At 39.9% G+C, this 15,107-nt stretch overlaps 1 protein-coding gene across 2 annotated transcripts; it reads left to right on the forward strand.

Annotated features, from left to right (window-relative positions):
* Window positions 1-894: 894 nt before the first annotated feature.
* On the forward strand, window positions 895-10,086 carry RAMAC (RNA guanine-7 methyltransferase activating subunit). Of its 2 annotated transcripts, XM_058542551.1 has the most exons (5): window positions 895-1,029; window positions 1,120-1,280; window positions 1,719-1,767; window positions 7,776-7,954; window positions 8,673-10,086. In XM_058542551.1, exons 4-5 carry the CDS (start codon window positions 7,785-7,787, stop codon window positions 8,857-8,859), a joined length of 357 nt encoding a protein of 118 aa, XP_058398534.1. In that variant the 5' UTR covers window positions 895-1,029; window positions 1,120-1,280; window positions 1,719-1,767; window positions 7,776-7,784; the 3' UTR covers window positions 8,860-10,086. The 2 variants fall into 2 exon arrangements, with proteins under 2 accessions (XP_058398534.1, XP_058398533.1); XM_058542550.1 differs by lacking the exon at window positions 1,120-1,280.
* The last annotated feature ends 5,021 nt before the right edge of the window (window positions 10,087-15,107 follow it).

Raw genomic sequence — 15,107 nt, forward strand, 5'->3', positions numbered from 1 at the left:
CAGAGCTGTGCTTAAAGATTGACTAAACCATAGCAGCTATCTGTAAGCTGGGCTGGTAGTGGAGTGACGCCGGACGACGGGCATCACTGAGACAGGCAGTGCATGTCCACGCTCAGGGGACAATAATGAGAACTTTGATTAGGTGGAGGCAGTGGGTAAGGAGAGAGGATGGATGCCAGAATTAATGCAGAGGTAGAAGGGACAGAACTAGTCAACTGATGGGAGCAAGTAAAAGAAATAAATGGCACCAAATATAGACATCAATGTTTCCAAGCTGGAAACTGGTGGTCACATCAACAAAAAGAGATGCAGAGTCTGGAAAGCAATTTGGCGGGGGGTGGGGGGCAAGTTAGGTTTGTAATATTCAGCGTTTATACAGCTGCAGAAAATCCAAGAAGAAATGGCCAAGGCTCTTGGCGGCAGCCGGGTACTGATGACTTAAACTGGAGCAGAGAGGGGGTGAGTTCCAACAAAAACACGTACAAAACGGACTACAGAGTTCTCACTGCCGAGCCTCGCCCCCACAGGAATGGAAGGCGTCGCCTGGCTGAAGCAATCCACGCGTGGCTGCGCTCGCTTCGCGTGCTGCACAGACTCGGGTGCAGGCGGCCGGAAGTAGCCTTTCCCACTCTGCTCTGCTATCTCCAGAAATTCCGTCCCGACCCGTCACCGTTTCCCAGCCAACCCCGCTTACTACACCGCCAGGCCGGCTGAAAGCGCTTCGTTTCCTGTAGCCCGCCACGTGACCACGCTCGTCGAGCTCTGTGCGTCGCACCAGCGTTCGAAGGCCTGGGAAAAATCCACACGGCGAGCCTTAGATATCGCGCGACTTGACAGACCCGCCTCTGCCTTTGCCTGCCGGAAGCGGAAGTCAGGTGGTCTTCGGAGTCTGGCCGAAGCGGCTCCGTTATCTGGGAGAGCTGGAGCGGCGTGCTGGTTGTCTGATCGTGTGGTGGGCCAGAGCTGGGTTCTCCTGCGTGTCTGGCCGGCGGAGCTCGGCCAGAGCCAGATAGACACAGCTCTTGGCGGGTGAGTCGCCCATTGGGGCCGACGGGGAGGAGGGGCGGGGCGGCCCGAGCGGAGTGGCCGGCGAGGCATCCTCGGGCTGTGCGGTTCCAGGTTAGGCTCTTGCGCGAGTCCGGAAGCCGCTGACCCCTCGCGGCCTCTAATTACCCTCGCGTCTCGGGTTCGACGGTGCTTCGGAAGGGAGCGAATCTGTCAGAGCCTCGGTAGACGAGCCCTGGTGGGCTGTGAGAGGACGAAAGACGCAGTGGCTTTTGGTGAGCATTTTCGTCTGTCAGCCCCCTCCCTGGGCCGCGGAACCCCACTACGGGTAGCCATTCCCAGGGCTGGTCGCAGCCCGAGGTGTACGTGGTTTTATTTGTGGTAAGGAAGCTAGTAATGTTCGAGTACAGATCTGAACGGCTGTACCATTGTTTTCAACGGAAAAGCACATACCTTGTGAAGCTGTTACTCATGCTTGAACTAGCGTACTGGGTTTGACGGCCCAGAGGACAGGTCTTGTAGCATCTTCCAGCTCTTCGCTGGCGCTTCGAGCTCGGGTTCCCTCTTTCCAATTGGCTTTGCAAGTCTTTAGAGCACTTGTAATCCAACCCCTTCGTTGACTAAGGCCCTGATGCCCGACCCTCCCAACCCCGCGCACCTTTTCAGGGTTTCCTTCAAGGAAGTCAAGTTTTTTTTTTTTTTTCCTCCCACAGATCGAAACAACCTAAACGTTAAACAGTACAGCTGCCTCAAATCCCTGGGGTAAGTGAAGCTTGGATCAATTAAAATTCTATTTAAATTTCATTCTCATGAGTAATGATAAAGGTGATATTTGTTTGCTTGTGGGAGGGGGTCGTGGGAGAACATAAAAATAGAGTAGCACACTTGCCTCGCTTTATGATTTTTACTGCCCATCTGGTTAGATATGGGTCATCTTTCTGGTGATTTCTGTGATTCCTATAGAAATCCAGGCACGGTTTTAATTAGCTGAATTTATTTTAAATCATACCTTGGATTTAAGAATTTGAGATCAGTTTGCCAATCCCAGACACATTGAAAGTCTGTTATTGAATAAGGCATACTCTCTAAGAGAGCAGTAGCCTGAAAGGTAAAACGTCTGGGTATTACTTCATGCATCCAAACAACAATCTTGGTTTAATTTTGTTGGGATGAGGGTAGCATTATGTTAAAATATTTGCATATGTTTTGAGGGATTTGGAGGAAAGACAAGCTAATGAAGAAGCTGTCTTCCGATACCGTATCTCTTTGTCAGAAACTTTTTATTATAAGTTGAAGTAATACAGGAAGAACAATAATTTCAGGGTGTCAGATAAGACGGAGAGATTTGGTTTTAAAGTTTTAGCATGATAGCACATATACCCCAAACCATAAAACAGCTTTTAGGAGTCTTGAGGCAAAGAGCAGAAAGATAGGGTTTGGGTTAGGAAAGGTAGGGGATGCAAATACTGACCAGTATTTGGTCAAGGAAGACTGGGAAGTGGGGGCTACCTACAGAATACTGCTAGGGCTGGCATCTAGGTCTTGGGTGAAGATTAAAAGATGTGAACTCTTTGTCCCCTAGTTTCTCAAGGATTAGACTTTCTTCAGCCTAAGCCAAATCTTTTCTTAGAGGTAGAGAGCTCTCTGAGAATGTGGGTGAAGAAATACTACTTCAGTGAATCCATAATTGGCCCGGAAAACCCAGCTAATACAGATTTCAGTTTTTAGAGCCATTAGACAATATCTATAGTAGTTATTTTTCATTTGTCACGGAATCTAGAATAAGAATACCTTGGATACCAGTATAAAGTAGTTACCTAGACCTTAGTAGCTGTGTTTTTAAATACCTTTCTATTGTCGTGTGTCTCCTGTATTTTCAGTCTTTCTCTTTCTTATTGGCTCTTTTTTCCCCCCTATAAACAGCCTTAAGTATTTTATTCTGAGAACAATAAGAGATAATCTTCCAGTAATCCCTTAGTTACTGCCCTTTTTTCTCCTGTTTTCAGCCAAGCTTCTTGAAAACTTAGTCTGTGAGCAGTGTAGATTTCTACTTCTTTACCTTCCAGTTACTCCTCAATTAATTGCAGTCCTGCCTCAATCCCTACTACTCTAAAATAATCACCTCTTAATGGCTAAATCCAATTAATTTTCTCTTCTTGGTTCTTTCTATCACTGTACCATTAAGTACTGATGGCCATTCATTCTTTATTTTCTAGCCTTCTATGATAATCTTTTCTGGTTCTTATCTATGTGTGTGTTCTTCTCTTATCCCTTCTTTATTTTCAACTTCTTTATATGTTGATATTCTCCAAGATTCTGTTTCTTGATACTCTTCTTATTCCGCAGCCTTCCTGAGGAATCTCATCCATTCTGACATCATTAACCACCAACAAAATTGCTAACGTCTCCCATATTCATCTTCAGCCTAGTTCTCAGTCCCAAATACTAGTTAACTGTGAACTGACTCTACATGTGAATGTATGTACCATAGCTAACTTCAAACTCAATGTGTGTCCTCTCCCCCACCCTTCTTCCTGTAGTTCCTGTGGCACCATAACCTGTCCAATTCTTTGGCCAGAAGCATGGGAGTTTTCCTTTATCCACCCCCATCTCCTCTCAACGTCTAGTCAGTGACTAATTCCTCCTGGAATTCTTTTAAAACTATTCTCGAAGTCACTGTCTCAGATGAAGCCCTCAGCGTGTCACCTACATTATTGCAGTAATCTGCCTTTAGTCTAATCTCACTAATCTATTCTCTACCCTGTTAGAAAAATGATCCTTCTAAATAGTAAATATGCTCTTAGACTTCTCTGCTTAAACCACCTATCACAACCAATTTCCTACCAGAAAAAGTGCAAAGTTGTTTGCATTGAATACAAAGTTTATCACAGTTTGACCCCTGCCTACTTTTTCGCTTCATTTCCTACCATTCACTGCTCCTCTGTTTATATTTACACCATATCTGTCTCTTCTACCAGACTGAGAGCTCTTTGGGGGCAGGGTCCATGATATGTTGTTTATCTTTGTATCCCAGGCTCCTAGTTAGCACAATGCCTCTATAATAGAAATCAAGAAGTACTGAATTGAATGTCTAAAATCTATCTTAAGAGTACACAAAGACTGGGCCGGCCCCGTGGCTTAGCGGTTGGGTGCACGCGCTCCGCTGCTGGCGGCCCGGGTTCGGATCCCGGGCGCGCACCGACGCACCGCTTCTCCAGCCATGCTGAGGCCGCGTCCCACATACAGCAACTAGAAGGATGTGCAACTATGACATACAGCTATCTACTAGGGCTTTGGGGGAAAAATTAATAAATAAGGTTTAAAAAAAAATTAAAAAAAGAAAAAGAGAGTACACAAAGACTTTTATGAATACCCTCCCTAAAATTGTTCACTTCATGGTTTTTCACTGCCTGGTAAGATAGTGTTCTTTTTTTTTTTTTTTTTTTTTTAATTTTTGTTTATTGCAGTAACATTGGTTTATAACATTGTATAAATTTCAGGTGTACATCATTATACTTCTATTTCTGCATAGATTACATCATGTTCACCACTCAAATACCAATTACAACCCATCACCACAAACATGTGCCGAATTATCCCTTTCACCCTCCTCCCTCCCCCCTTCCCCTCTGGTAACCACCAATCCAATCTCTGTCTCTATGTGTTTGTTTATTATTGTTATTATCTACTACTTAATGAAGGAAATCATACGGTATTTGACTTTCTCCCTCTGACTTATTTCACTTTGCGTAATACCCTCAATGTCCATCCATGTTGTCACAAATGGGTGGATTTCATTGTTTCTTATGGCTGAGTAGTGTTCCATTGTGTATGTATACCACATCTTCTTTATCCATTGGTCCCTTGATGGGCACTTAGGTTGCTTCCAAGTCTTGGCTATTGTGAATAATGCTGCAATGAACACAGGGATCATGTATCTTTACGCATTGGTGTTTTCAAGTTCTTTGGATAAATACCCAGCAGTGGAATAGCTGGATCATATGGTAGTTCTATTCCTTGATTTTTTGAGGAATCTCCATACTGTTTTCCATAGTGGCTGCACCGGTTTCCGCTCCCACCAGCAGTGGATGAGAGTTCCCTTCTCTCCACATCCTCTCCAACACATGTTGTTTCCTGTCTTGTTAATTATAGCCATTCTGACGGGCGTGAGGTGATATCTCATCGTAGTTTTTTTTTGTTTGTTTGTTTTTTTGTTTTTTTTTTTTGTGGGGAGATCAGCTCTCTGCTAACATCTGCCAATCCTCCTCTTTTTTTTTTGCTGAGGAAGACTGGCCCTGGGCTAACATCCGTGCCCATCTTCCTCTACTTTATATGGGATGCCGCCACAGCATGGCTTGCCAAGCAGTGCGTCAGTGCACGGCCGGGATCCGAACTGGCAAACCCAAGGCCCCCGCAGTGGAGCGCTCGCACTTAACCGCTTGCGCCACCGGGCCGGCCCCCCTCATCGTAGTTTTGATTTGCATTTCCCTGATAGTTAATGATGTTGAACATCTTTTCATGTGTCTGTTGGCCATCTGTATATCTTCTTTGGAGAAATGTCTGATCAGGTCTTTTGCCCATTTTTTAATTGGGTTGGTAGTTTTTTTGTTGTTGAGATGCATGAGTTCTTTATATATTTTGGAGATTAAGCCCTTATCAGATGTATGGTTTGCAGATATCTTCTCCCAATTGTTAGGTTGTCTTTTCGTTTTGTTGATGGTTTCTTTTGCTGTGCAGAAGCTTTTTAGTTTGATGTAGTCCCATTTGTTTATTTTTTCTATTGTTTCTCTTGCCTGGTCAGACATGGTGTTTGAAAAGATGTTGCTAAGACCAGTGTCAAAGAGCGTACTGCCTATGTTTTCTTCTAGAAGTTTCATAGTTTCAGGTCTTACATTCAAGTCTTTAACCATTTTGAGTTAATTTTTGTGTATGGTGTAAGGTAAGGGTCTACTTTCATTTTTTTGCACATGGCTATCCAGTTTTCCCAACACCATTTGTTGAAGAGACTTTCTTTTCTCCATTGTATGTTCTTGGCTCCTTTGTCAAAGATTAGCTGTCCATAGATGTGTGGGTTTATTTCTGGGCTTTCGATTCTATTCCATTGATCTGTGTGTCTGTTTTTGTGCCAGTACCATGCTGTTTTGGTTACTATAGCTTTGTAGTATATTTTGAAATCAAGGAGCGTGATACCTCCAGCTTTGTTCTTTTTTTTCAGGATTCCTTTAGCTATTCGGGGTCTTTTGTTGTTCCATATAAATTTTAGGATTCTTTGTTCTATTTCTGTGAAAAATGTTGTTGGAACTTTGATGGGGATTGCATTGAATCTATAGATTGCTTTAGAAAGTATGGACATTTTAACTATGTTAATTCTTCCAATCCAAGAGCATGGAATATCTTTCCATTTCTTTGTGTCTTCTTCAATTTCTTTCAGCAATGTTTTATAGTTTTTGGTGTACAGATCTTTCACCTCTTTGGTTAAGTTTATTCCTAGCATTTTATTCTTTTTGTTGCAGTTGTAAATGGGGCTGTATTCTTAATTTCTCTTTCTGCTACTTCATTGTTAGTGTATAGAAATGCAACTGATTTTTGTATGTTGATTTTGTATCCTGCAACTTTGCCGTATTCGTTTATTACTTCTAAAAGAGTTTTGGTGGATTCTTTAGGGTTTTCTATATATAAAATCATGTGATCTGCAAATAGTGACAGTTTCACTTCTTCCTTTCGAATTTGGATCCCTTTTATTTCTTTCTCTTGCCTGATTGCTCTGGCTAGGACTTCCAGTACTATGTTAAATAGGAGTGGTGACAGTGGGCATCCTTGTCTGGTTCCTGTTCTTAGAGGGATAGCTTTCAGTTTTTCACCATTGAGGATGATATTAGCTGTGGGTTTGTCATATATGGCCTTTATTATGTTGAGGTACTTTCCTTCTATACCCATTTTATTCAGAGTTTTTATCATAAATGGATGCTGTATCTTGTCAAATGCTTTCTCTGCATCTATTGAGATGATCATCTGATTTTTATTCTTCATTTTATTAATGTGGTGTATTACGTTAATTGATTTGCGAATGTTGAACCATCCCTGCATACCTGGAATAAATCCCACTTGATCATGGTGTATAATCTTTTTAACGTATTGTTGTATGTGATTTGCTAGTATTTTGTTGAGGATTTTTGCATCGATGTTCATCAGTGATATTGGCCTGTAATTTTCTTTTTTTTTCTGTTGTCCTTGTCTGGTTTTGGTATCAGGGTAATGTCGGCTTTGTAGAATGAGTTAGGGAGCTTCCCCTCCTCTTCAATGTTTTGGAAGAGTTTAAGAAGGATAGGTATTAAGTCTTCTTTGAATGTTTGGTAGAATTCGGCAGGGAAGCTGTGTGGTCCTGGACTTTCATTTTTGGGGAGGTTTTTGATTACTGTTTCGATCTCCTTACTGGTGATTGGTCTATTCAAATTCTCTACCTCTTCTTGATCCAGTTTTGGAAGGTGGTATGATTCTAAGAATTTATCCATTTCTTCCAGATTGTCGAATTGGTTGGCATATAGCTTTTCATAGTATTCTCTTAGAATCTTTTGTATTTCTGAGGTGTCTGTTGTAACTTCTCCTCTTTCATCTCTGATTTTACTTATTTGTGCCTTCTCTCTTTTTCCTGGTGAGTCTAGCTAAAGGTTTGTCAATTTTGTTTATCTTTTCAAAGAACCAGCTCTTGGTTTTATTTAAGATAGTGTTCTTTTAAAACAAAATTCTAATAGATATTAAAAACTGTACAGAATTTCAGAATGACTGACACTTCTGAAGCTGTTTCAAATTTTGAAGAGATGTTTGCCAGTAGATTCACAGAAGATGACAAAGAATACCAGGAATACCTGAAACGCCCTCCTGAGTCCCCTCCAATTGTTGAGGAATGGAATAGCAGAGCTGGTGGGAACCAAAGAAATAGAGGCAATCGGTATGTATTACTCCAGAAGAGTAAATGCAGCTGGCTGATCTGGGAGAGGATAGCTTTGATCTGCTAGCCCATAAGGCCAGTGAGGGCAAGGACCAATGTTTTTGCTTGGTATGGTACACTTGGTGCCTAGTAACAGTGCCTGCACAGAGTAAGTGGCTGGCTTTAGTATTTTGTCGGCACCATATATTTTTTCCTTGCTGTTCAGTTGGGTGTGTGTTTCAATGTTTTTTTAAAAATGTTGTTTCTGTGGACTAATATTTTATTTTCTTTGGAAACATACTTGCAAAACCTAGAGTCTTCTACAAAACTTGGTGTTAAATTCCATAAAGAAGGTAGTGTTTTTGGTTTTACTTTAGAAGGAAGTTTATACCATGGAAATTACTTCTATTTAATAATTCAAAATAGATAAAAGGAATAAATTACCATACTGCTTTTGTACAATTGAATAGATTTCCGTTTGATTCAGAACTATCCTATTGTTTTGGTTTTGCTGTTGTAGTTTGCCTATTTCTCTGCAAAGTGTATCCAGTATAATACTGGAAGAATGATTTAAATCTTAGGAAAGTTTTGAATAACTGGTGCTGTAACGTTCTTTAGAGAAAAATGGTTTTTACTTTCTTGTTTACCAGGTATTGGATTGAGAAAATGCACTGGGGTAGATTTGTCATGTGTTTTTTTAAAAGAGAAATATGAAAATCTTTTTGTTTTGTTGTTGTAGGTTGCAAGATAACAGACACTTTAGAGGTAGGGATAGCAGACGGGGGTGGCCAAGTGACAATCGATCCAATCAGTGGCATGGACGATCCTGGGGTAACAATTACCCGCAGCACAGACAAGAACCTTATTATCCCCACCAGTATGGACACTATGGTTATAACCAGCGGCCTCCGTATGGTTACTACTGATAGAAATGTCAGCAGCTTTTAGTAAAACCATTTACTCTGTTAACATGACAAAAGTTTATGTGTATCTTCTGTTGGTCATAGTTTTACGTCTTGATTTCAGAGAGTGAATTATTAATTTTTTGGAACTTGAAACTTTTTTTAAAAAATTAGATCTTACTAGAGATTTGTGATGGTTGCTGGGAATAAATACTCCCCTAAAAAGGTTGTGGATTATATTGCTTGACCTCTACCTCAGATTCTTTGTTTCATGACTTAATAGTGCTTTGAACTTGGTGTTATCTCTTCCTTGTTTGACCTCCAGGAGTTCTTTGTTTTACACAGAAATAAAAATTTAAAAATAGAAAATGCTTGCTTTTACTTTGTAAGACAAGGAAGTATCCATATACTAGAATGTGCTCATTCCTAAAATTTTACAGAGGTTAGTACAGTCAACTCATGAATGCACAACCATGCTTATTTGTAATGTACATAACATCAGCAGTTGAAAAGTGAAACAATTATAGTATATTTCTCTTGGCTTTTGTTGTTATGTGACTATGGTACTTTGTAATTGCTTACTGTATAGGTATGAGTCAGCTCCACAATCATTTTGGTCTCTTTTTAGAGGGATATCCAGAATAAAGCCGTAAAATGAGGAAGGACTCATTCTCAGTTTCAGTGTCTTGATCTAGTGGTGGGTGGGATTAGGACACACAATCATTTTATACAAACTCTAAGGCTTTTTGCTAACTTAGAAACAATAGCAGGTCAAAATCCATACTTTATACAAAAGTTTAATGTTTCCCTTTTCCTTTTTAATCATGTGTAAATAATGCTGCATTTTGACTCTACTTATTTTTATGGTATTTAATGTGGGTTGATTTTACAATGTTCTGTTCACTTCCAAATGTGCACCTTTGCTACTTCCTCTTCTATAAATACAATGATGCTGTAACTTCCTTTCAGAGTGATCATTATATTTCAAATCATTTTAATGGCCATTACACTGGTTTTATTCAAATAAAATACTTGTAAGATTATTCAAATAAAATACTTGGAAGATGAAGCAATTTATCTCTCAAGTTTTGGCAGTTAGCCCATTCATTAATGTGGTCACATGAGCTTTTTGGTTTTTATTATTCTGTCCTTTATATCTGTTGAAAAAGGTTTATTTGGTTTAAGAGTAATATTAAGAGTACAAGTTTCATCATAAAGCAAAGGAATTAAAAGGCAACTTCCTAAATCTGCGTTCTGCTGCCTTCTCTCTTAGCATTCCAATCTAGGCCCTTGAGGTTGACTTCTCCAAGCACTACTTCTCCATGTTCTGGATCCAACTCTCCCCTCTTCTCCCCACTTCCTGACGAGCCATCCTTTCAGGTAACTATTTCATTGGAAAGGATCTAATAAACCAGGTATTCACACTCAGATGTGAATATAAGGTAAGGGTTTTCCCTGTACCCCTCTAATTACATCAACAGGCAGTAAGCCAGTACTGTTACATAAAGATAGGTCTTGATGCTACTAATATTTAGCCTAGAGAGTTAAGAATGGCCTGACTGCATGCCAACATCTCTGACAGCAGATGGGTTATTAAAACTATCTATCAATTGATAAAACACAGGCACTGACCAATTGGGACAATAGCTGACCCTGGCTTTAGAATGGGATCCTGGAGGCAGGCCCCCTGCTGTGTCAGCTATTGACACAAATTAGGGAGATCTGTGGGTCCATGGGGTCAGGGATGGAGTAAGGGATGCATCTCAGGAAGCTCAGAAGAAAGGTTATTTTCCAACAGTATTTAAATATTTTAACACTGATACTCAGGCTGTATGTACCCTACTGTATCAGCCCTGCTCGAAAATATGGTAAGAGTCTCTTTAACATGAGTTATTTCTGCATTCTGCATGAGCAATCTACGTGGTGGTGGTTTTTCTTTTTCTTTTTTTTAAACAGCAATCACCATCAGACTGCCCTCTGCATGCATAAAACCAGGGAGAAATAAAAGGCATGGTTTCTGCTTCATGTGGGAGACACAGCAAACAACATCAAAAAAACTTAAGGATAATTTAAGAGTGAGAAGAAAGAATTAAAATAGTGTCAAATGGACTTAATCTCAACTAGACCGTCTGTTGTAATAGCATATAGCATTAAGCGTAATGGAGTCCTGGTGTCCAGTCCTGTCGTTGCAAGGTATGTGACCTTGTGAAAATCACTTAAACTCTGAGCTTATTTGCTCACTTGTAAAAATGGGGATGATACCCACCCTGCCACTCTCAGGATTATCATAAATGACCAAACTTACCAGAGCTTGAGAATAGAAACTAGAGCTTGTGACCATTAAACCCCCAGTAGCACATAATTAGTGCTGCATAAACATTTGTTGAATCCATGGGCGGGAGGTATTTGGTAAATTGTGAAGCATACTGTAGCTATAAAGGATGTAGGGTAACTGATAGAAGATGAGGTAGGGCATGAGACTTATTGAGAATTAAAGGTTGGTGATTCTTATGTGAATTAATATATGAATTAGCAAAAGAAGAAGAAATTAAATCTTTTAGAAAATAACAAGCACTTTAAATATGGAAAAAGTTTATGTGAAAGTTGAGCTAAAATTAGTAGCATTTGCTGTTTGGAAATGCTCGAACACTGGCCTTAAAATGTTGAATGTTGATTATGGAACACATCAGATTAATATCCTTTTGAGACCAGCTTGCTGGTGACTTGAGATATAGAAGTTTTTTTTTTTTTTCCTGTGTGCTGGGAGGATTTGAGGTTATCCAAAGTGTAATAAGCATGGATCACTGCTCTGAGAATAGTTTCTGGGTTCTTAAAGTCATACAGGAAAAAGATATCTGGTGAGATTCCCTAGCATGGTTTTGGTTTCCAGAGCTGCATTCCTTATAATCCAGTGCTCAGCAGACAGGGTGTCATTTCCCTTTGTGTTTTATTCACGTGAAGGAAAATATAGAACTTGATGATAGAATGAAGAGTAATGAAATGCCAGTTTTAAGTTTAGAATACTAAAATGGAAGGAAGTGATCTTTTCCCCTGAAGGTTACTGGTATTACTAATTTTGAAGTCTAGGATAAAAAGCACTGCACTTTGTTTCTAAATACAGTTTTTTAACACCTTAAAAATTTTCCTAGACTTTCTATTCCATTTGATTCGTTCAATCCAAACACAGATTTGGCTGTGTATGAAAATCTATTCCCCAGGCCTTTGACTTCTTTTAATTAGCACGATTGTTTATAGTGAAAGGGAATTTTTTTTCATTAGGAAATGCAGGAAATAAATACTCCCAGCTTGAGGCAGCTTATAGTACTATGTAATAACTTCAGTTAGCTGGAAAAGTTACTTGTGAAAGTGCTTCCTTTGTTAATGTTAGACAAATTGAGGTATTATAAACGATTCACTGAAAAGCTTATTTGGGATTTTTCTTTCAATATCTTGTATTTTAACCAAAGAAGCATATTTGATATATATGTATAAATGAGGACTTTGAAATACTAAATAGACTTTGGTTAATTCTGTGTGAAAAACCTAATTATATAGGTCACTCAGAGAATTTTTCCTCTGTTTCCTTAGAAACGTATACTTTTACAATCCTCTAGTTTTTAATTTAGAATAGATTGAGACCAACAGGAGTAAATACTCTTGACATTGGTAGAAGTTATTGATGTTAGTTTTTAGATTAATACTTCAGGATTCAGATATACTCAGATGTGATGTTCTGTAATATCTAAACAAAGATTTCTCCTATCTCCTGCTATATTAAATTATAATGGAGCGAAATCAACAACTAGATTCAAGTAGTAAGTTATACCATTGGATGCAAGGTAGCCTTGAGAGCAAATATTTCCTCCTTTCTAGAAGTCTGGTTGACCTCTACTGGGACCAGCTTTTGGGGAAAATAGGGATGGGAGCAGAGATTCCTTGACCTATGGATATTCTGGGAGAGAATGGCTGTGGGCCAAGCTGCCTGCCTGGGTCTCAATCAATATGGCTGAACTATGTCAGGATATGCCAGAGTTGAAGAGGAAGTTACTTCAGCTGCTGTAACACTGCTGAGGCCTCTGGGTGCTAGAGAAACATTCTTATCTGAGGAGTTAGCAATGCTGTCAGATTGGAGATGAGCTGTGGATAACACCCCTCAGATTTTAATATTTACAGAATGGTATGGGAGGAGCAGGTTAATGAAGAGGACAAGTCTTCCATCAAAACTGCTAGTATGTGATTTGCCTGCCCCCTTGCAGGATTAAGTGAAAGCATTTACATAAAGTACAGATCACTGGGTGGGGTACGTAATAGGTGCCCAGTCGGTGTCAGGTTTGTGCCTCCAGAAGCAGAGTGGGGTATCTCTGGGCTACCTTGGGTGCAGGAAGTACAGCTCACAAACCTTCACCAATGTCTCCATGGGCCAATGGGCTAGTTCGGTTGGTGTTTTCATTCCTGTCCCCAAGGGGCATAGAGAGCCCCATGTATTAATTACCAGTTAGATTTTCTCTGGGCCTCAATGACTTCTCCTGAGACAGCTTCAGGGGATGATGTGATGATGATCTCATGTTTTTTTTCCCACTGCCAGTGCCTTTAACTCCCTAAAGGAACTCCAGCCTCTGTCTGAATTAGGTAAATAAAGCTGCTCTAATTGCTAAAAGCCAGAACTTTTTCATTTTTGTGTGTTTCTCTCATTTTAAAATTGCCTTCCTTATATTTTTTTTGTGTGTATACAAAATAATAAATATTATACAAAGTGAAATAATACAAAAATGAATAGTCTGCATCCATCCTGTGATTATGGCCTATTGTGTTTGCTTCTGTCTCTTTCACCATGCCCACACACATATATAAATTTGATACACATATGTATTTTTCCTTTTTTTACTAAAGCGAGGTTATATTATATAAATAAATAAATACACATACACACCAACAAATGTATATTATCCTTTGTTCATGCAACAGAATATAATAGACATCACTCCAGGTCAATAGCTATAGATGAAAAACTAATGATTTAATTTTAATAACATAATATTCTATAGTGTGGCTTTACGATTGATTATATGATTATTCTCTAGTTAGACACAGGCTGTTTCCCTTTTTTTGCCCCTACTAACAATGCTGCATTGCTTTTGTCCATACATCCTGTGGTGGTTTTATTTTTATGTGTTCTGTGAGGTATTCTCAAAAGTAGAATTGTTGGGTTAAGAGATTTGTATTTTTAATTTTAATGAATGCTGCCACATTTTCTAAAACACTGGAGCAATTCACATTCCTGTCAGCAACAGACGAGTATGCAAATATGTGTCTCCCCTCTCCTTCCCTATGACTTCAACTTTTTGTCTAGATGGCCAGCAGGCTTTATTTTTGAAATCAGAGAACTTTACTAGATTGTATCTCAGTTGATCATTCTTTGCCAGTGTTTCATCTGGGACACTGCACTTTTTATTTCTTAAATTCATCTTTTATTTCTTCAGTATTTTCTTGATTATATCTTTAAATCTTTGTTCTGTTCCATTGTTTTGGTTCTCTTCTTCAGGACCCCAGTTATGTATGTGTTGATTTTCCTTTGTCTGACTTTTTTGTGTGTGTGTGAGGAAGATTGGCCTTGAGCTAACATCTGCCAATCCTCCTTTTTTTGCTGAGGAAGACTGGCCCTGGGCTAACATCCATGCCCATCTTCCTCTACTTTATATGGGATGATGCCACCACAGCATGGCTTGCCAAGCGGTGCGTCAGTGCGCGCCCAGGATTCGAACCGTCGGACCCTGGGCCGCCACAGCGGAGCACGTGCACTTAACCGCTTGCGCCACTGGGCGGGCCCACCTTTGTCTGACTTCTGTATCTGTCATTTTCCTTTCTTTGCTCACCTTTCTCTCTTCCACCCTCTAAATTCCGTGCTGTGTTTTCAGCCTCTTCTCTGTTGTTTCTAACATGGCCTTTATTTCTATGATGCTTTTATTTTTTATTTTTAAATTTGATCAGCCACATTTCCAGTGCTCAGTAGCCACATGTGTCAGCCGCACAGTTCTAGAAGAGGACTAAAGCGTTGAGTTCAGTTGACTTGACTTGCTCCCTTATTTTCCACAGTACTTCAACCCCCCAAGGTATCTCTGGGGAAACCTAACGCTCTGAAACAATTTGAAAGTCACTGCGATAGTAAAACCACATCACGGATGAGATGAGTTTCATGTAGAAATGACCATGGAGCCTGTAACGTGTGCTGCAAGACTGGGGATTCCCCCCTGCCTAAACTTTCATATCAAGGA

The sequence above is a fragment of the Diceros bicornis genome, chromosome 5 (assembly GCF_020826845.1).
Source record: "Diceros bicornis minor isolate mBicDic1 chromosome 5, mDicBic1.mat.cur, whole genome shotgun sequence".
In the NCBI taxonomy this organism is placed as follows: Eukaryota; Metazoa; Chordata; class Mammalia; order Perissodactyla; family Rhinocerotidae; genus Diceros; species Diceros bicornis.